The sequence below is a fragment of the Mustela erminea genome, chromosome 1 (genome assembly GCF_009829155.1).
Source record: "Mustela erminea isolate mMusErm1 chromosome 1, mMusErm1.Pri, whole genome shotgun sequence".
Lineage (NCBI taxonomy): Eukaryota > Metazoa > Chordata > Mammalia > Carnivora > Mustelidae > Mustela > Mustela erminea.
The window spans coordinates 104,785,211-104,806,285 of NC_045614.1; the positions used below are offsets into that span (position 1 = coordinate 104,785,211).

The 21,075-nt window shown below is 41.8% G+C and overlaps 1 protein-coding gene across 2 annotated transcripts in view; it reads left to right on the forward strand.

Moving 5' to 3' along the window:
* Positions 1-1,250: 1,250 nt before the first annotated feature.
* LSG1 (large 60S subunit nuclear export GTPase 1) overlaps positions 1,251-21,075 on the forward strand; it is a 32,277-nt gene continuing 12,452 nt past the window's right edge. The window contains exons 1-8 of one of the 2 annotated variants that reach the window (XM_032337395.1): positions 1,253-1,421; positions 2,973-3,099; positions 8,777-8,897; positions 9,067-9,153; positions 9,658-9,744; positions 14,094-14,154; positions 15,676-15,852; positions 20,220-20,636. In XM_032337395.1, coding sequence (XP_032193286.1) covers positions 1,323-1,421; positions 2,973-3,099; positions 8,777-8,897; positions 9,067-9,153; positions 9,658-9,744; positions 14,094-14,154; positions 15,676-15,852; positions 20,220-20,636 — 1,176 coding nt within the window. In that variant the 5' untranslated portion in view covers positions 1,253-1,322. Of the gene's footprint in view, positions 1,422-2,972; positions 3,100-8,776; positions 8,898-9,066; positions 9,154-9,657; positions 9,745-14,093; positions 14,155-15,675; positions 15,853-20,219; positions 20,637-21,075 lie in introns of both variants that reach the window. The other variant, XM_032337402.1, reaches the window with a different exon arrangement.

Here is a 21,075-nt window from a genome sequence, read left to right on the forward strand (position 1 = left end):
TCAGCAATCCCCTGGCTGTTTCCCGAAGTTCACTCTAACTCAGTTAAGAGTTAGCTCATAGTGGGCTGGGCAGGGAATCCAGAGATGGTGGGTGATATGGTCCCAGCAGGTCATGCCCCTAATTCGCTGTGGTTGACCTTTTAGCCAGTCCAGTGCCTTCCCCTACACCGAAGGGAGTGGACTCCTCTTGCTACCCAAACCATGGTGGCCCTTGGGCCAGAGCATTTGCATCGGCGTCACCCGGACACTTGTTAGAAGTGCAGATCTGCATTTTGACGCCATTCCACGGAGGATTCACAGGCATGACCAAGTCGGAGAAGCACTGGGTTCTGAAACGCACGCTAACAACCCTCATGCTTCCCTTTTCCCAGCAACATACGAGATGACTGATGAGATCTGGGGTTTGATACCTGACGCCATACAAATTCCATCCACGACGTGAGCAAGCTTCTTCCTCTCTGAAGCGGTGACACTGCGGTGGTTCTCACGATGTAAGCAAAACGCGCAGCACCCCACAACCCTCACCCAGCCTTCCATCTGCCCGTCGCTGGGCCATGAACGATGGAGTGGGCCCCAAAAGCCCAGGTCGCAGAGCGAGCCGGCTCCCTGTTTTCACTTTAATAATAGGAAATGTTAGTGCAATTCTAAGTGGAGTTGTTGTTGTTTAAATAAAGCATTTAAGTCATCCGGTTGGCTTTCCTTGCAACCTTGCCAAGCTCTGGAAACATTCCTGACGCTTCCTTTCTGAGCTCCCATCCGGGCCGGGACTTTTCTCCCCAGTTCACAGCTAGGAAAGACTAAGTAAACAAAAACTATTTAGATTCTGGGCTTGACGGCGTTGGGGCCACACCTCGTGGCGCAGGCGAAAACCAGCGCCAGCCTGCGACGGCACTTGGCGCAGCAGAAATGTCCTTCACCCGTGTCTCCGCCCTTTAGTGACAAAAGCAGCTGGGAGGCGGGCTAAGACGCGGAGTACGCTCGGCCATGTTTTTCAAGTCTCCTCGTTCCTCACCGGACGTTAAAGATCGACGCACGAATCTGGAAGGTACCATTATTTTTGATTCAATCATTCTATCCGAATTTGAGATATTCGTAGACATAGCTATAGAAATTAAGTTCCTTGGACATTTTCATATTTATATTCTGTATCAGTGGCAAGGAGAGGTATACGAAGGGTAGGTTGGAGTAAGTCATTCCGCCTTCTTTTCAACTCGGGCCTCCGCTACTTGGGCTCGCTTATACGTCACTTCCGGGGACCGAGCTCTTGATACCGGAAAACGCGCGTGCGGTGCCGGGAGCGTTTTTGCCAGCGCTGTGCTGCCATGGGCCGGCGGAGAGCGGCAGGTCCCGAGACCCTCGGCCGGGCCCTTATCCGCCAGAAGACTCAGCGAAGCCGTAACCACCGTCACAGCGACTTCTGGGTAAGACAGACCTTATCGTGTTTCGTGGCCTTTTTTTCTAGCTATGAGAGTTTGAATGCTGCGAAGCCTCGGGGTCGGAAGTCACAGGAAAATTTTGTAGGGAAAACGGCGCCTCAGGAGGGCTCGGAGAGAGGAGTGTGTGTAAGTTCCCCTCCGGCGGATACGCAGGCACAGGGCCCCGAGGTGGAGGCGGGAAAGGAGGGCTAGTGTGATGATGAGGCTGTTGGGAGAGCTCGAAGCGCTGTGAATGTAGGGAGCGTTTGATAGTTGCGGAGCAGAAGACACATAAAAGCTACTTCTTTTGGTATTGTCCAAAGGACTCCTCCTGGAGCGGCCGGTTGCCACCAGAAATACAGAATAACTCAGATGCTTGCTGCATCCTTTTTATTCCCTAACGGTGTCGGTGGACGAGGAACCCTGCATCTCCAAACTGTGGTGAGCTGGCCCAGGACTTCCCTGGACCTACGGATGAACACAGTTTCAGGATCCTAGAAAAATGGATGAAGTAGTCTGATGCTTGCTTTTCTGACATACCCCCTAGGTATTTGAGATTCACTGTGCTGTGTGTGCGCCACTGTAATACCATCTGATGTCCAGCCATTTTGTACACAGAGTAGAGGCATACGGGGCCCTTCCGTAGTCATCAGGTCCAGGTGACTCTAGACATTAGATTACATTAGATCGTTTTTAGTTGATTTTGAGGGAACTTGTTACAGTATAACCTTTAGGAAGTGGGAGGAAGATTGAATATGAATTCTTTTTTTTTTTTTTTTAAAGATTTTTATTTATTTATTTGACAGAGATCACAAGTAGGCAGTGAATATGAATTCTTAAGAATTGGATTTTGATTCTTACTCTTATTTTTTTTGTGGCCTTGAACCCACCACCTGCTCTTTTAACCTTCGGGTTTTTTATTTATTTGTACCTGTAATGAGCATGTAGCTAGAATAGTGTTGATCAAGCTCTGGATTGCACCTGGAAATCAGTTAAGTAGGTTCCAACTAGTGGCTTTTTAACCCAACAGGATAGAACTCAAAATATCAGAGTGTATTATATGCAATAAGGTAACTTCGTTTCAGCATTTTTTTTTCCCCCCCGCATATTCTACTGCTTGGCACAGAATTGAATCATTGTGTGTATCACAGCATTTGAGTCACTGTGTAATCTGTATTTTTTACTGTGGGTCTCCATAAAAATTTTCAATTATGTCTGCCAGGATCAGAGAGTCTGGATTCAGATTTTCTCTCTACCATTTATTAGCAGAACCTATAGACAAATTATTTTTATCTATTTGAAACTGTTTTCTTGTCAGCAAAATAGAGTTACAGTAAAATTTATTTCAAAAGGTTTGAAAATTAAATGAAATAATGAAGAGAACTTGCCTGTCGTATCTAAATGTTTACACTACTTAAATGTTAACTGGTATTAGCTTTGACTGTAAAGGGGCTGACACCATGCTCACGACCACGGAACAGTTCCTTGGGAGGTTAGAGTTCAGATGTCAGAAGCAGAAGAGAACAGCTGTATTATTACCCTGTGTTTTATTCATAGCTACACACAAGTGAGCTCAATGATGGCTACGATTGGGGTCGTCTTAATCTTCAGTCAGTGACTGAACAAAGCTCCCTGGATGATTTCCTTGCGACTGCAGAACTTGCAGGAACAGAGTTTGTAGCTGGTAAGTTGTTTATTCCCAAGTACATAAGACACACTGGTCATTCTTCCAGCTTTGCTGACTAGATGCAGATTTGTCTACTTGGAAGTGTTTTGTGGACCCTACTAAACTCATAAATGGGTAGTCTTTAACCCAAAGCCAGATATCCCAGAAGAGTGTAGGAAGGTCTGTCTAATCAAGTAGAATCAAGCTGTGACATTCAGAATGTACCACAGTTTTAAAATTAAACTCTAAAAAACCTTCAGATTATACATTGTATCGAGTTCAAGAAACTCAGTCTTTGTAGAGAAATGACCGATCAGCATTGTGGCGGGCAGTACCAGAATTTTCCAGAAAATGTTTTCTGATACCATTGTTAGAAGCCAACTCCCCGGGTCTGCTGTTGTTATGTAAGCAGTTTGGATTGTATTTTAAAGCACTTGTTGACACACTGTAGTGAATTTTCCATGCATGTAATTTGTTTTAATCACTGCTCTCCCATGTTTTTCTGTATGTGTCTTCTGAGCACTTAGAAAAGTACCTGGCACAGGTAGCATTATAAACTATTTCTGTTGCTCTTTTGTTGTAAACCTTATTGTGCTGTTCAGCGAATTCATTCATTTATTTAAATGTTCTTATTGGGCTCCAGCTGCTCTCAGGAATTGTACTGGCTACTGAGAGTACAGTGTTGAATAAGATAACTTTGTTTCTGCATAATTTTGTTTTAGGGGCTATGAAAGAAGTCTGTAGCAAACAATGGGATCATAAAAGATGTAGTTAGTATTCATTCTGTCTGAAGGACGGCTAGGGCCAAGCAAGGAAAGCTTTACGCTGGGACTGAGTCTCAAAGGATGAGTAGGTGTTAAGACAGGTGAGGTGACACAGGACGACGTATCCAGGCAGGTGGAGGACTCAAACTAGTATGTGAGCAGTAGCTTACCTTATTCAGAAAATGGTTGTAAGTTGGCCTTGCGGATACTTGAAGTACACAGGGACAAGATTTGATGCGCAAACACTAGGGGGTGGGCAAGGGCTAGAGCCTGAGAGAATAAGGGCTTTTTTTTTTTTTTTTTTAAAGATTTTATTTATTTATTTAACAGACAGAGATCACAAGTAGGCAGAGAGGCAGGTAGAAAGAGAGAGAGGAGGAAGCAGGCTATCCGCGGAGCGGACAGCCCGATGCGGGGCTCGATCCCAGGACCCTGGGATCATGACCTGAGCCGAAGGCAGAGGCTTTAACCCACTGAGCCACCCAGGCGCCCCGAGAATAAGGGCTTTAAGGGAATCTTTTCACAGGTTTAAGCAGGTGTCAAACATGCTTTTAGATTTCATTGTTTTGAAGGATCACTGATGGATTTTGAGGAGGAATGACCAGTTACATTAGTCCAGCAAGAGAAGTAGGCCAGACTGAAATAGTAGTGATGGAAGAATGGCACAAAGAATCAGAACAAGATTAATAGGGAGATGGAACAAACCAGATGTTGTAGAAAGGCATGGAGTAAGTGCAAAAGAGTGAGGAGCGGTAGAGCCAGCATTGGAAGAGAGAGAAAAGGGCATAGAAAGAGAGGAAGGTGAGGAAGTAGAGTTCGTGAGCATATTGTATTCTTTTTGAGATGGTTGACTATGGCAGGGAGAAGTGCATGTGTGCATGCGAGCTTATCTGTGTAATCCAGGCTGTGCTCGCTTCGGCAGCACATATACTAAAATCTGTGTAATCCAGGTTAATACCAGCAGGTGGGTAGGCTCTAGGGTAAGAGCCAGCAGAGAGGGAGAGGTTGAAAATACAACATTTGGTTTCACAGTATCAAAAACGTGAAGTGCATATTTTATGACCTGGTGTTTCCACAATATCTACACTAGATCAGTGGTTCTCAGGTGTTAGCATCAGAATTACCTAGAAAGATTCCTGGGCCCCTTCTCTGGAGATTGAATAGGTATGGGTTGAGCCTGAGAATTTGCATTTCTGACAAGTTCCCAGATAATGCTGTATTTAAACAGTGAATACTTGGAAACAACCTAAGTGTTCAATAGGTGGGAAAATGGATAAACTGTGGCATAGACATGCTATGGGATACTATGTGGCAGGTAAAAGGAATGAGATAAATGTGTGGATACTTAAGTGAAGGATGTCCATGTCCTGTTACCATATGAAAAGACCAAGTTGTGGAGTAGTACACATGGTATGGTACCATTTGCATTAAGAAAATAATCTGACTGGGTCACCTGGGTGGCTCAGTCAGTTAAGCATCTGACTCTTGATTTTGGCTCAGGGCCTTGTGATCAAGCCTCACGTCAGGTCCTGCATCGGGATGTCTGCTCAAGATTCTCTCCCCCCTCCAAAAAAAAGTAAAAGGAAATAATCTGACCAATCTGTATATTTATGTGTATATTAGGAAATAACTTAGAGGCCTTCTCATTTAATCAGTAATCTCCAGGGAGAGAACTGAGATTGCAGGGGTGGGCAGAAGAAGGTTGGGGGTGGGTCAAAGAGAATGTTTGCCTTTATGGTTGAATTTTTTTAAAAGGAGAGTTTATGGGGGCACCTGGGTAGCTCAGTGGGTCAAGCCTCTGCCCTAGGCTCAGGTCATGATATCAGGGTCCTGGGATCGAGTCCCGCATCAGGCTCTCTGCTTGGCAGGGAGCCTGCTTCCTCCTGTCTCTCTGACTGCCTCTCTGCCTACTTGTGATCTCTGTCAAATAAATAAATAAAATCTTAAAAAAAAAAAATAAAAGGAGAGTTTATGTATTATGTAGTTAAAAATTTTTTAATTTTTAGAAACATGAGGGGAAATAGAGTTTAATGAGGAAATGGAACAAAGTCTGAGTCTGGAAGGAGATGGGAATAGAATGGGGTCAAAAGGAAGCTGAAGGTTGGTGCACACATTAAGAAATGTGTAGATGAGGGGCGCCTGGGTGGCTCAGTGGGTTAAGCCGCTGCCTTCGGCTCGGGTCATGATCTCAGGGTCCTGGGATCGAGTCCCGCGTCGGGCTTTCTGCTCAGCAGGGGGCCTGCTTCCTCCCCTCTCTCTCTCTCTGCCTGCCTCTCTGCCTACTTGTGATCTCTCTCTGTCAAATAAATAAATAAAATCTTTAAAAAAAAAAAAAAAGAAAGAAAAGAAATGGGTAGATGAGAGGGTAAAATGGTGGGTATCTAATAGTTTCAATTTTTCTATTAAGGTAGAAGATCATCTGAAGGGAATGTAGTTAGAGTTCAGCGAATGGAAGAACCAAGAATATAGAGAGATTGTCTTCCTTCTAGGTCAAGTCTTAGGACTTACCTAATGTTGAGCCCATAACATTTGTAGTGACACTGAATTGTCATATAATTAATATATATTTTACGTATCTTTGGAATCTCTGTAATGATAAGAATGTCCTTCTGTATGCTAGTAAGATAGTTGGTGCTTGAGGAATCTCAGGATAGCTTCAGGATGAGGGTTGGTCTCTAGACAGACCTAGTTGGTAATTAGAGGATTGAAATTTTTCGGCACTACCAAGTTAATCACAAAGGTAATTTAATCAATCATGCCTACACAGTGAAACCTTCATAAACCTTTCAAAAATCCATTAAAACCTCATTGTTTCATACCTTCTCATCCTTTCCCTTAGTAATGCAGAGGTGATAGAATTCTGTTTCAGTTTTCTACAGTCTGAAGATCCTACTGGACATACAGAGATAGGGGTTCTTAATCTGGAAACTACATATTTCACTTGTCTGTGTGAACCCTGCAAACTGCATGCCAAATTTGTGTGTGTGTGTGCGCGCGTGTGCGTGTGCGTGTGCATGTGAGAGAGAGAAAATGCGTGTTTTTGGATGGGTCAGTGGTTTTTAAATAAATTTTTATATGGGCCCCTGGCCTAACCAAGGAGGGCAGAATAATAAGAAATGCTAAATGTTCTTTGGGAACTCTACTTTTAAAAGATGACACAGGTAGTACTCTTTATTTTCAGCAAATAAGTAAGCATGATGTTGCGCTGTTTTGTCTTCACCCCTGGTTCCAATAACTGGAGCTTCTAAAACCCTTCCTGAGTTGGGGGTGAGAGGAGTGTCTTTTGTTATTCATTATAATCCCCTTACAGCCATTCCAGAGTTTATGTTCATGGGGTGACTTGTGGACCCTAGGTAGCTTCTGCAGGGGGCTGTTTGCACAAGGAACCAAACCTCTTATTAGAGGCTTGGAGTTCTGAAGACTTCAGTAGAGGTTCTAGAATTGAGCTTGCCACTGGTAACCAGTGATTAAATCAGTCGTGCCTGTGCATTAAAGCCTCCATAAAAGCCCATTCAGAGACTTGGCATCTGAAGTGCAACAGTTTTGGGGGACTACGCCTTTAAACCTTTGGAGGCTCATACAACTCTTGATAGTGTCAGAATATAATGGAATTGTAGGACATCCAGTTGTTGTCCGGAGAGATGGAGAGCTCATTCCTGGTGTGGGAAAAGACACATTGGGTGTCAGGAGTATTCTGAGTAAAAAGAGTTCAGAGCCAAGAGGCTGCATTATCGTGCTACTTGGCGCAGCCCTCAGAGTAATGCTGCTGAAATGAGAACGAGAATGGATAGTTGGCTTTATCTGAGGGTTGGGAGATGAGGCAGTGGGTAAGGAACTTTGATGTTTAGTTGGAGACTGGTTGTACTATATGGTTTTGGCCAAATAGGAAAAGAAATGAATCTGTGAGCCGGACAAGGGACTAGGAGAAAAGGAAAGACTCAAGGGGCTAGAGGCATGTAGAGATTAGACAAAGCAGAGTAGGAACATCAGCTGGGAGATCACCCTTGGAAGGAGGAATTCTGTGAAAGAATTACCAGATATGGGGCTTGAGGCGTGTGTTTTTTGACTCTTGGTTGAGGATGCATGAATGAAAATAGTGGTTGGATGGACTGGACTAGGCAGATGGAGTTCCTAGATGGTGTTGATGGTCTGACAAGGGTAGCCGACTAATCTGCTTAAAGATCAAGAGAAACATTGCTGAAGATGTTCCAAGAGAAACATTGCTGAAGATGTTCTGTTATCTTTGAATAGGACCTTCCCGTAGCCATTAGGTAAGAAGCTTAACTGGCTTCTCTCAGTGAGTCACCTGCCCATGGAGACTAGGTGGCTGTGTGTGAAATAGAGACCCAGAGCCCTAGAGCAGAGAGCTCTGTAGTTTGTACATGGACATGGCTTTTTTTTATTATTATTATTATTCCTTTGAATTGTTATATAGTAGTAATTGTGAATTGGGTATTCATCATAAAACATCCTACATAAATGATGGCTGTGTGATAGTTCACCAGTTATAGTTCACCAGTTTTAACTGGAGTGAGTCTCCTTGCTGAATCTTTACTTCCCCACGCCCTCCCATTGGGTGATAATTATTCCCCATAAGTAAAATGAGATGGGTTGTACTCAATCTTTGCAATCCCTTCCCACTCCTACGGTTTCTCTTTCCTTGAAATGCATTCAGTATATGGAGTTTTATAAAATGAGTATTTGAAAAAAATGATTGGCCTTTTGAAAACTTTAGTAAAGATTTTTCTCTTTCATTCCTTTTTTGGTAGATAACTTCACTTGGAAATTATTTATCCAAGGCTGGAGGTATCTACATCAAGAAAGCTCAAATTCTGTTTTAGATGCTTTATTTTTTCATTTTAAGGTAATGACTAATACCACTCAATAGATTGCCACTTTAGTTACAATCCTTAATTTTCTTCTCTAAACAGAGAAGCTTAATATCAAGTTTGTGCATCCTGAGGCTAGAACTGGACTGCTGTCTTTTGAGGAGAGCCAGAGAATTAAGAAACTCCACGAAGAAAACAAACAGTTCTTGAGTGTGCCACGGAGGTGAGTTGAGCAGAAATGTAGGACATTACAAGGCATCCTAAGTATAAAATTTTTCATTTGATGTTCTCTCTTTTCCTGTTTCCTTTTATCACTGCCATTATTAAATCCAAATCCCCTGTTTTATTTTGGTAATTCACATGGAATTTTTTTTCCTCTGTGATTGTTTCAGACCAAAGTGGGACAAAAACACTAGTCCAGAAGAACTCAAACAGGCAGAGAAAGATAACTTTCTAGAATGGAGACGTCAACTTGTCCGGTGAGTGTTGGAATATAGAAAGATTGGTCTTGAAATTCTGAGCCTAGCATTTTGGTGTGTTTGCATTGGTCTTTGCATTTTGAAGGCCTGATTCTTTTAAAAAGGAACTGGTAAATTTCTTCTTTCAAGTGAAAATTCTGTGTGTGACCAGCGTTATACTGGGTACATGTGCATCTTTGCATAAAGATGATAAATTGATTACTCCACTCCATTCCTAGCCTTCGTTCCCTCATACTCTTCTCTAGCCATTAGTCACCCTGGAGTTGATCACTGCTCTCTGAAGCATTCTTCCAGAAGGAGGTGTGTGGAAGAAATTTCATTTTGAATGTCTAGGGCTTAAATAAATTAAGTATAAAATTTTAAGTTTGATTTTCATTTGGCTTAGCAGAAATTAATAACAGTTTGATAGTTAATAATTGCGATGCAGTAAATATGAGTGTTTCTACTATTTGAAACCTTCGATTATAATCTGGCAAAGATAAAAACTTTTCATTCTAAAGCCAGGCTAGAAGAGGAACAAAAATTGCTGTTGACTCCATTTGAAAGAAATTTGGACTTTTGGCGCCAGCTCTGGAGGGTGATTGAGAGAAGGTAAGTTACCATTTTCCTTTTGTGTAACTAAGACATTAATGGTATTAGATTAGATTCAGATGTTGGTAAACGCTCATAGACCCCGGGAGCAGGGGTGCTCAGGGATTAAACTATGCAGATGGCTATTGAGAATTATTATAAAAACCGAAAGTGTAATGCTGTATTTCTTTCAAGTATAGATTTTTTTTTTAATTAGGTAAACATGTTGATAAGCGTGTGAGAATGGTGAATGTTTTCTGTAAGATGAGTTCTGAAGTACCTACAGTTATTTCAACAAATGTCTGTTGATTCCTGTTGGAAATATGGGTGTGAAAGAGGTAGATGTCTGCTTGCAAAGAGAAAATATGTTGCGGGGGGGTGGATCAGGGACACAGGAATGAAGTGCAGTCTTTGTACTCAGATGATCAGTACATGGTAAATCCAGAGTGTGATTCCTGCTGTGTTACAGATAGAAAGACAGTGGGCCGAGTTATAACAGAGGAAGGAGCACCTGGTAAGGATTGTGAGACTCAAGGAGTGATTTGTTTTAATTGGAATTAGTAGTGATGGTTGCACAACTTTGCAAATATACTAAATACTACTGAATCATAAACTTTTTTTTTTTTTAAGATTTTATTTATTTATTTGACAGAGATCACAAGTAGGCAGAGAGGCAGGCAGAGAGGAGAGAGTGGGAAAAGCAGGCTACCTTCTGAGCAGAGAGCCCCATGTGGGGCTCCATCCCAGGACCCTGGGATCATGACCTGAGCCACTGAGCCACCCAGGCACCCCTGAATCGTAAACTTTTAAAAGGTTTAAATTTGGGGCACTCAAATCTCTCTGCCTGCCTCTCTGACTACTTGTGATCTCTCTCTGTCAAATAAATAAATGAAATCTTTTTTAAAAATAAAATAAATAAAATAAAAGGGTTAATTTTATGATGTATGGATTATATCTCAATTTTTTTTTTTTTTTTTTAAGTCACTTGCATACCTTCCCCATCCTGCTCCTGCAAGGGCAGAGAGAAGGCTGTTGGGCTGGAATATAAGGGTGTCAGGGTAACAAGGCAAATCTCTAAAGAGTCTAGAAAGTAGAAGCTTGCTGCTGATTCCCAGACTCTGTGCAGGCCCCTTTGATTCAGTTAGGCTTGAACGAGGCTCGGGAAGACCCACTGATCTCCTGGGGAACTTTTGTGGAGTACAGTGGATCTCTTCTTTAGGACCTCTTGAGCAGTTAAAGATGTGTACTGCTGCTTCCAAAGAAAAATGGTAACAAGGTTTAACATATGGAAACTTGGCCTTGGAATGCCCCCATCTTATATTTAACAGTATTGTTTTGTTTTTCTGCTTGTTTTTTTGATTTTAGGTTTTCTCCTACTTCCTACATTGCCTGACTTTACTCCCTGTTCCTTTTTTTTTAATTTATTCTGGTTTCTGACTTTTATGTAAGAGGCTTTCCTCAGGTATCAAGTGACCTTTTTAAAGATGTTTATTTATTTATTTGGGGGATAGAGAGAGAGAGCACAAGCGGTAGGGGGAGCAGGGAGGAGGGTAGGGCAGGGGGAGAGGGAGAAGCAGGCTCCCCACTGAGCAGGGAGCCCAAGACAGGGCTTGATCCCAGAACCCTGGGATCATGTGTGACCTGAGCTGAAAACAGATGTTTAATCGACTGAGCCACCCAGCCAGTGTGATTATATTTAGGAATGAATTCTTAGGGCACCTATGGGGGGCTCAGTGAGTTAAGCGTCTGCTTCAGGCTCAGGTCATAATCTCAAGGTTCTGGGATCAAGTTCTGCATCGGGCTTCTTGCTCAGCAGGGAGCCTGCTTCTCACTCTGCCTTGCGCTCCCGCTGCTTGTGCTCTCTCTTGCTCACTCTGTCTGACAAATAAATAAAATATTTTTTTAAAAAAAGAAGAAGCAGCAGAAGCATTATAAACGTGATTGACAAGACTACCTGTTTGGTTGGAATTTGCCGACTGTGGACTTAACTGTATAGGACCAAGTAGGGGTCAATTTTATTCTGTTGGAATACCCCTAAGATGTTAGGATTTGTAGGGGTTTTCCCTAGAGCCAGTCAGTTTCTTAAAGAGAATGGTCTCCTGCCAAGAGCATGGCTAAACATGGTGGGTGTTAGGATGCAAAGAAGTTGTACATTTTCACTATTTGGTACATAGACTTGTTTAATCCCCTCTTCTTCTGTATGGCACCTTTTTCCCACCTTCTGTGCTTGAGGTCCCAAGTCTTCAGCTTCTCAGGTTCATTTTCTCCATAATAGACCCTAGCCTTTTGCCATTAGGATAGGAGATTGAAGAGGTATAGTTGCCTGCCTCGAAGGCACAGGGAAGCAGACCTAAGAGCTCCTCATTCAGATTGATTACAGTTCTACACTTCACCCTTGCCTAGAGACCTTGCATCGGACACTTCTTACCTGCTCCCTCAGGGCTGAGGAATATGAACAGGCTACCATATACCATATACCCAGGAATATGACTGGGCTACCATGTCTCAATTGCTGCTGTTCTTTCTCTTTGTCCTAATAAGCTTCAGAGTTTACTTTCATTCTTAGAGGTTTTGAGAGGGAAGCATATGTGTTCATTCTTTCACACTTGACAGAATGGCCCTTTACCCATGTTTTATGTCCCTAAATAAGCACCTGGTTTCCTGAGAGGGAGCTTGTTGTACTTGTTGAAACTCCTCACTTCAGTTATTTTACAATGTTACTTGGTCTGTTACTTTCATTATGAGGTATTTCTTTTTTTATAAAAGCATGTTTGTAACTTGCGGTATATGGTTTTTATCACATGGAAGTGGTTCTGATTGACATAGAAATATTATTGAAGTGACTACTGTCACATTTTTTAACAGGAAATATTTATTGATGTGTTTGGTACAACAGATGTCTCCTGTTTGGTAACAGGCTAGCTAAGCCATCTGCCTCTTTAATTTCAAGCGTAGTTATTGGAAAAGATTTGATGTATACCCTGTCACTGAAATGCAGGAAGCTGCTGGGACACGGAGGGCAGAACTCTGTATTCAGGAAGATAAGGCACTATTGTACTGCGGAAGCCTTTCCTGGTACACGATCAGCACTTTGCTCTTCAGCCTCAGGCAGCACATGAAGCAAGCGGTCTGAAGTTTGTCTTCTCTTTCTGGTGTCTGCTTGTTTGCGGGTAGACCTGATGTTGGTGGACCTTGCAGTTTTAGTTTATTAGACTTTGTCCATGTTTTGCAGTCATTGTTGCATTTACTGTTAAATCCTCACAGTTTGAAAGTGGTAGGTAATACCTTAAAGAAGAAATACTGGGACCCACTTAATTAGAGAACTTAACAATTTGTCATTAATTAGCAAGTCTGTGAGTTCTTGGAATCACAATATTATGCTGGAAATCTATTCTGAAAGAAAATGCACTTGGATTCTTAAAGCCCTGCCTTAAATGGTAAGTTTGATTTAATACATTTCCTCCGTGTCCAGTCTAGTTGCATAAACATTACCTCAGAACAGGCTAACCAGACTCGGCTTTTTAGGAGACCGCTGTGAGCATGCCTGCAGCTTATTTCCTTCTGGTGGCAGCTGGCCACTAGCGCATCTTTCCTAGCCATGGAGGCAGAATGAAAGGAGGATCCTCCCAGAGCAGTGGGAGATTTATTCTCAAAGCGCTTGGCTACTCTAATCCCCAATGCATTTGTGAGGGCTCTGAGGAGCTTGCTGTCGGCTACAGAAAGTTTTCTTGTTGCTGCATCTTCTGTGTGATGCAGAAGTTGGACTCCTTGGTCCTGCTTCAGTGTGCCATCTTAAGTTGATATTTTTCCCGTTTTGTATTTTAGCCATTTAAATGCCGCGTTGTTGAAACTGGTGGATGATGAGTTGCTAGATTTGTTTTTTTCTCTTCATCCCTGGGCTTAACTAAGATACAGGCTTTGATAGTGGCAGCTGTCAGCAAGTGATTTATTCATTTTCTTTTGAGGCCTGACCACCAGTGTAGATTAGGTACTGAGTACACAGTAGACCTCCCCTTGGACTGAAGTATTTGGAATACTTTTACCTCACCAGAAGAGTTTACTAGAAGATACAGTTGAAGCTTTAGAATGAAACATCAGAGGCTCTCTAGCAAGAGAATGTTATGATTACAAGCATGTCCTCTGGTCCAGACTGACTTCCCATTCCAGCTCCATCACTTAGCAGCTGGTGACCTTAGACAAGTGACTTCACTGTCCTATGCCTCAGTTTCCTCATAGATAAACTGAGGGTAATTGTACCTTAAAACGTTAAATGTGTCAAATGCTTAATGTGCTGAAACTGTTTGCTATTGTTATCATATGGTCAGTGTTGCACCTCACAGTGATTAGAGTATCTCCTCTTTCTTTTTCAGTGATATCGTGGTCCAGATAGTAGATGCTCGAAACCCACTCCTGTTTAGATGTGAGGATTTGGTAAGTGAAGTGTGACAATTCAGATGTGAAGTTCTTGGAGCTTCAGCGGGAGGACAGCATCACTGGTAGCAGTCCCTGCTGGCAAGCGTTCAGTTCTCTCCTCTAGCTGTGGTTAAGGAGGCCTCCTCATGCGTACTGCTGCTCCTTAGACAGGTGTCTTCCTTCAGAAACTAGTATTACCATCTGCAGGAAGGACAAACACATGACTTTTCTAGCTTTTAGTTTAGAAGCCAGTTTGTTAATAGACATTTACCAGTGTTTCTCATTTTTTAAGAGACATCAGCTGAACTGGCATTGTATTTACTAGTCACAGCTTACCCATACTATTAAGTTCTCTCTCTTCACACCTTAGTTATTTCCTCTTGTGATATTTTACAAGCAAACTAAGTTTGTAAAACACCAGCAGGAGTAACAATTAAGGAGTAAAGGCTACATGAAATGAAATACAGGTTGTAAATTAATAAAACACTGTACACATGTGAAGTATTCCTATTAGTGTTTGAGTCTATAATAGTAATAGTCCAGAATATTTTTTTTAAAGATTTTATTTATGGGATGCCTGCGTAGCTCAGTTGGTTGAGCATCTGCCTTCGGCTCAGGTCATGATCCCAGGGTCCTGGGATCAAGCCCCACACAGGGCTTCTTTCTCAGCAAGGAGACTGCTTCTCCTTCTACCTGCTGCTGCTCCTGCTTGTGTGCTGTCCTCTCTCTTTGACAAATAAATAGACAAAATCTTTAAAAAAAAAAAAAAAGATTTTATGTATTTATTTGATAGTGCACAAGCTACGGGGAACAGCAGGCAGAGGGAGAGGGAGAAGCAGGCTCCCCACTGAGCGGGGAGCCCAGTGTAGGGCTCAGTCTCAGGACCCCAAGATCATGACCCTAGCTGAAGGCAGATGCTCAAACAGCTGAGTCACCCAGGCACCCTGCTGCAGAATATTTTTAAATTCACTGGTGAGGGACAAAAATCAGAATGCTAAAACTCTTATGAAGTCTGCTTTTATACCTTGTTTCCTAATGAAGAGCTGTGGTTGGGAATTAATTTCAATTACTGGGTCTTGTTTTTCTTTTAGACTTCAAAAAGTATTTTTACATGAAAAGATGAGATTATATTGGCTGTCATCACTTGGCTGAAAAATAGTCCCTGCTGGCTGGGAAATACCCTAATTTTGCATTTCTTAAACTTTTGTATAAAAGAAACAACTCAGCACTATTAAAGAGAGGAGCTACATTATTTAAAGAAAAAGAATCTGTTATACTTCAGCAGGGTAGGAGAGTATTTCCTTTTACCCTTTCCAGTTGCTAATGTTGAGGGTATTTTTAGGTATATATTATCTAACTTTTTCAGAGCTTGTTGAGAAGGATCAGTAGAAAAGTACCAGGATGGAAAATCTTTAAATTAGGATTGACTTAAAACTGAGGGCAGTAAAAGCTTTTAATACTATATGGGGGCTTTCTGTATAATTAGCCCAATTTTCACTTGTTTGAAGAGGCCTTTCTAAATACCTTTGTCTTACCTAGGAATGTTACGTGAAGGAAATAGATGATAATAAGGAAAACGTCATTCTGATAAATAAGGCCGATTTGTTGACTGCTGAGCAGCGGAGTGCTTGGGCCACATATTTTGAACAAGAAAATGTGAAGATTATCTTCTGGTCAGCTTTGGCTGAAGCCATTCAACTAATTGGTGACTCTGAGGTAACCCTGGGAGACTTTTTAAGGTTGCGTTTCTGGGAAGAAGATTTCAGTTTCTGGTTAGTAAGCTTTGTTTACTCTTATTGAAGATTATTGGGAATCCAAATGCTCTGATAGTAGGGTGATGTATAGAAAAATGAGCCACAAGGTTACTTTCCCTGGTTGTGAACGTCTCTGGGGCTGTATGGTACACACTGATACAAGCTATAATTTTTATTTTTTTAGATTTTTTTTTAAGATTTTTTTATTTATTTGACAGAGATCACAAGTAGACAGGCAGGCAGAGAGAGAGAGAGGAGAAAGCTGACTTCCTGCTGAGCAGAGAGCCCGATGCAGGGCTTGATCCCAGGTCCTGGGATCTTGACCCAAGCCGAAGGCCCAGGCTTTACCCACTGAGCCACCCAGGCGCCCCTATTTTTTTAGATTTTTGACAGGAAATTGTATAGGAAGTCTAATAATGACTTTGTAATTGTTTTTAATAGGAGGCGGTACAACCGAAGGGTTTAACTCTACTTCTCAGGACTTGATTAGAATCTCTTTTAACATTGTTTTCAAAACAAACAAGTGAAGTAATCCTAAAGATATACCATGTTATCTTGTTTTTTTTCTTTTAAGATTTTACTTATTTTTTGAGACAGAGAGAGAGAGAGAGAGAGAGAGAGCACAAGCAGGGGGAGGGGCAGAAGTAGAGAGAAAAGGAGAAACAGACTTCCTGCTGAGCAGGGAGCCCCATGCGATGATGCGGGGCTCCATCACAGGCCCCTGGCCTTATGACCTGAGCCAAAGGGAGATGCTTAACTGAGCTACCCAGGCGCCCTATACCATGTTTTGTTTTCTTTTGTTTTGTTTTGTTTTAAGATTTTATTTATTTATTTGACAGGCAGAGAGGCAGGCAAGGGGCAGGGGGAAATAGCCTCCCTGTTGAGCAGAGAGCCCCGTGTGGGTCTTGATACCAGGACCCCAGGATCATGACCGGAGCTGAAGGCAGAGGCCTTAACCCACTGAGCCACCCAGGTGCCCCAATATACAATGTTACTTTTTAACCTAAATTTTACAGAAACAGTTTGGAGTGTTTTTGTTTTTGTTTAAGTAATTTCTGCACGCAGTGTGGGGCCTGAGCTCATAACCCCAAGATCAAGAGTCACATGCACCATCAACTAAGCCAGCCAGGCACCCCTGGGGTATATTTTCTAATAAAAAATATAACTATTAGCTAGTAATAGCTATGAAGTACAATTAGTAGTAGAATCTTAGAGCTGAAAGAGACTTAAAGTGATGCCTTTTTCCCTAGCCTTTTCCTTTCATCTTTGTCAACCATCTGTAGGCTATTTTGTATGTTGAGCTGAGTGCCAGTGAACAAAATGCCCTCCCCTTGATGAGTTTACAGGTAGCTCTCTGAATTCCTTCCCTCACCTTCATGGCAGACAGTCATATAACCTCTGTTATTTATCTGTGTTAAATGATAGAGACTAGGTAGCTCACTCTTTCTTTCTACCTTTAGAAAGTTCTTCAGTTCAGTGAAGCCAAGGCAGTCTCCCTAGCCTTTGATCTATGGACTCTTCTTTGTCCCCTTAGTTCTCTCTGTGTATATTTTCTGGTGTCCTACTCATCATGGACACAGTATCTGGGACACTGTTCATCTCAAGTGCCTGTCTCCCTCTGTCAGGAAACACTTAAGAGTTGGTGGCACCTAATTGTGTGTGTTAATATTCAGAGGGATGACTATGTCCTGTGACCAGAATACTCCCAGTAATTCTGTTTTTGTTTTTGTTGGTTCACCCCATTTCAGAGGAGCTGAAGCTCGTGGCTCATTTAACCTGTAAACAACAAAATCCCTCAAATATTTTTTAAAAAAGAAAAAACTTATGTAAATCTGATCCCATAATTACGTGTGGAACAAGTTTTTCATTTTGTGTTTACCTCAATTTAGGACATGTAATTACTCTGAAATATTGTTAGAGATTTAGGGCTAAGATAGAGAATTCATTTTGGTTGTACAGTTTGCTTTTTTCTCCTCTTAGCTTTGAATCTACAAGTTTTGTGTGTTTGTCCTCTATATTCTTTCCAGTCCTTAATAACATTGTTAAACAGATTAGGACCAAGGCTTTTGTGAACTTACTGAGCCCCCCTGTAAGCATTTTGATGTGATGAATACAGGTGTGTTTACAAGGATGTAACAATAATAATTATTCCATTATTACTACTGTTAATAAAAACTACTAATATTAACTACTGTTAATAAAAACTAAACCATAGGGCAACCTGGGTGGCTCAGTGGGTTAAAGCCTCTGCCTTGGGCTCAGCTCATGATCCCAGAGTCCTGGGATCAAGCCCCGTATCGGGCTCTCTGCTCGGCAGGGAGCCTGTTTCCTCCTCTCTCTGCCTGCCTCTCTGCCTACTTGTAATCTGTCAAATAAATAAATAAAATCTTTAAAAAAAAAAAAAAAAAAACCTAAACTAAACCATAGAAAGCTTATTCTGTGCCAGTTACGTTGTCCTAAGCACTTTATACATTGTATTCATTTAATCATCTCAGCAATAACTGTAAGTGCTTATTATCCTCAGGCAGTCAGTCTGGCTTCTTGGGTTGTCTTCTTAACCGTTATTTCTGTGTTTCAACTCTTTTCTGGAAATGAGTGTTTTAAGGAAATTTTTTTTAATAAATACTTATCACTGTATTACTTAGCCCTGATGTATCAACCCCATAACTATAAAAAATGGAAAAAAGATAGTTTCTATATACGTGGTATTCCCTGAACTGTTAACCAAGTAGTACCTTGGTGACTGTCTTTCTAGGACTCCCAGCTGCCATGTAGACTTGCTTCCATACCCAGTTCTGAGTTGGCAGAGCCTGGTTAATGGAGAATACTGTTTCTCCCTTTTTAAGTTAGCCGTCTTTTACTTCTCTCAAGTCTTCTGAAGTGCTGCCATTTTTCATGATCTCCTGAGACCAATAACCAGCTACTGTTGTGATATCCAAGCTAGCATCACATCTGTCATTTGACTGTCAAACATGAATTTATTGGAAATAGTTTGATAGTCACTGTTTCCTCACCTCTATGAAATTTGGTTCTTCCTTTGCAGTTGTTTGACCCCTTCTTACTTGGGGAAAAAAAAATTTCAGATTTCAAGCTGAGTACTTTTGTTTTCTCTTGGCTATCTGTTAAATTGCACTCTTTTCCCCCCACCAAGGGATTGATTTTTCCCATCTTTTTATTTTTAATATAATTGGCACAAAGTTCTTTTGTTGTCTTTATCATTTTTTCTGAACCTAAACTGCTTCTAGTTTTAGTAGTTTTTTTAATATACATTCACATTCAGTTCACATTATTGTTTTCTGTTTCTTTGATATTTTAAACAATCCAGAAGAGCTCATAATGAAGACATACCGTCTTTATATTCCTTGCTCTCATAGAAATTGCTTCTAGTTCTGTAGTTCTGTTATAAGCCATGCTGCCATGTTTCTTTTTGACCTGCCAGGCCTGAGCATGAAATCATGCCTATTTTTCCTAACATTTTGTTTATATCTCTACTTTCCTAAAATTTAGGATACTTGTTTAACTGAGTTCATAGTGTCCTCTTCTGTGATGGCTACTCATTCTAACACTAGGTAATTTAGAAATGATTTAAAGTTTACATCACTTCTAAATCCAAACCCAGACCTCTTGTTAATTCAGATTAATAATACTGTATATTGTCTTGCTTTTGCTTTATTATCAGTAGGAATTCAAAAGAATTAACACATCCTTGAAGAGTAAATGATTCGTATCTTTCTCTTTGCTTATGTGCGTAAGTTTCACATGTGGAGTTGAGTTTTTTTGCTTCTGCGTTTCATCCAGAGGGAGCTGTGCTCCACAGTGCTTTGACTTATTAAAGGCAATTACAAAGGAATAGCAGTTCCCTGTAACATGCAAATCATGGTCTTTAAAAATGGAAATGTAAAAAGAAACTCAAATTATAAACCATGCCCTTGTTTTGTGCAAAGAAGAGAATGTTAAATATTTTATCATTAATGAGAAATGCTTTGTTCTACAGCCTGGTGCAAAATAATGTACTGCTAAAGAAGTCAGCTTGACACCAGCTTTTTCTAAACTCTTGCTTTTTTTAGAGATGTATCTGTTACAAACATGATGTGTAAAGTGAAGGTCCACTGCTCCTCCCATCCCCAGAGAGCACCACTTCTGCTAGTTTGTTGTGTCCTTTCACCAAAAAGTTTACCATGTCTCCCTGTTTTCATCTTTTCTGGTCTCCTTCATAACTTATCCTATCCTGTCTTCACCTGAGATAACCAGCGCTGAGTACATTCACTAGAGTGGAAGGTGCCGTTGTCATACACTTCTGAGCTTTGTTGGTTTCTGTCCTCTCTTCAGGAGCAGGTGAAAGGGGATGCTGGAGAAACCAACACAGCCGAGTCCGAAAAGTCCAGTTGTGATGAGGCTGTGATCTCATGCAGTGAGCCCAGACATCTCCCAGACACCAGTTCCCTCGCACTCAGTGACGTTGCCCCTAGCGATGAAGACTCCAGTGAGTATGAGGACTGTCCAGAGGAGGAGGAAGAGGTTTGGCAGACTTGCTCGGAAGAGGATAGCAATCCTGATGAAGAGGCCTGTGGCCTGGACTGGCAGGGAAGCTGTCCTGTGGATTCTGAGGCTCAGGGTAGGAAGACCCTGCGGAAGGAGTGCACACACAATTTCATCCACCTGGTATCGAGGCAGGAATTGTTGGAGATCTTTAAGCAGCTGCACACTGGGAAGAAGGTGAAAGACGGACAACTTACAGTTGGACTGGTAAAATGAAATAGGTCCTCAGATCGTTACTGCATGGGTACTTTTTTCTTTCTTTCTTTCTTTCTTTTTTAAGATTTTCTTATTTGGGGGCTGCCTGGGTGGCTTAACTGGTTGAGCATCTGCCTTTTGCTGAAGCCCTGGGATCGAGTCTCACATCGGGCTCCTTGCTCAGCAGGGACCCAGCTTCTCCCTCTGTCTCCTGCTCCCCCTGCTTTTGCTCATGCTCTCTCTCCACCTCCCTCCCTCCCTCCCTCCCTCCCTCCCTCCCTCTATCTCTCTCTCTGACAAATAAATAAAATCTTTTTAAGTAAGTTTTATTACTGGAAAGAGAGAAGCGGAAGGGGCAGAGGGAGAGAGGATCCCAAGAAGACTGTGCACTGAGCATGGAACCCAAAGTAGGGCTTGATCTTGGGATCCTGAAATCACGACCTGAGCCAAA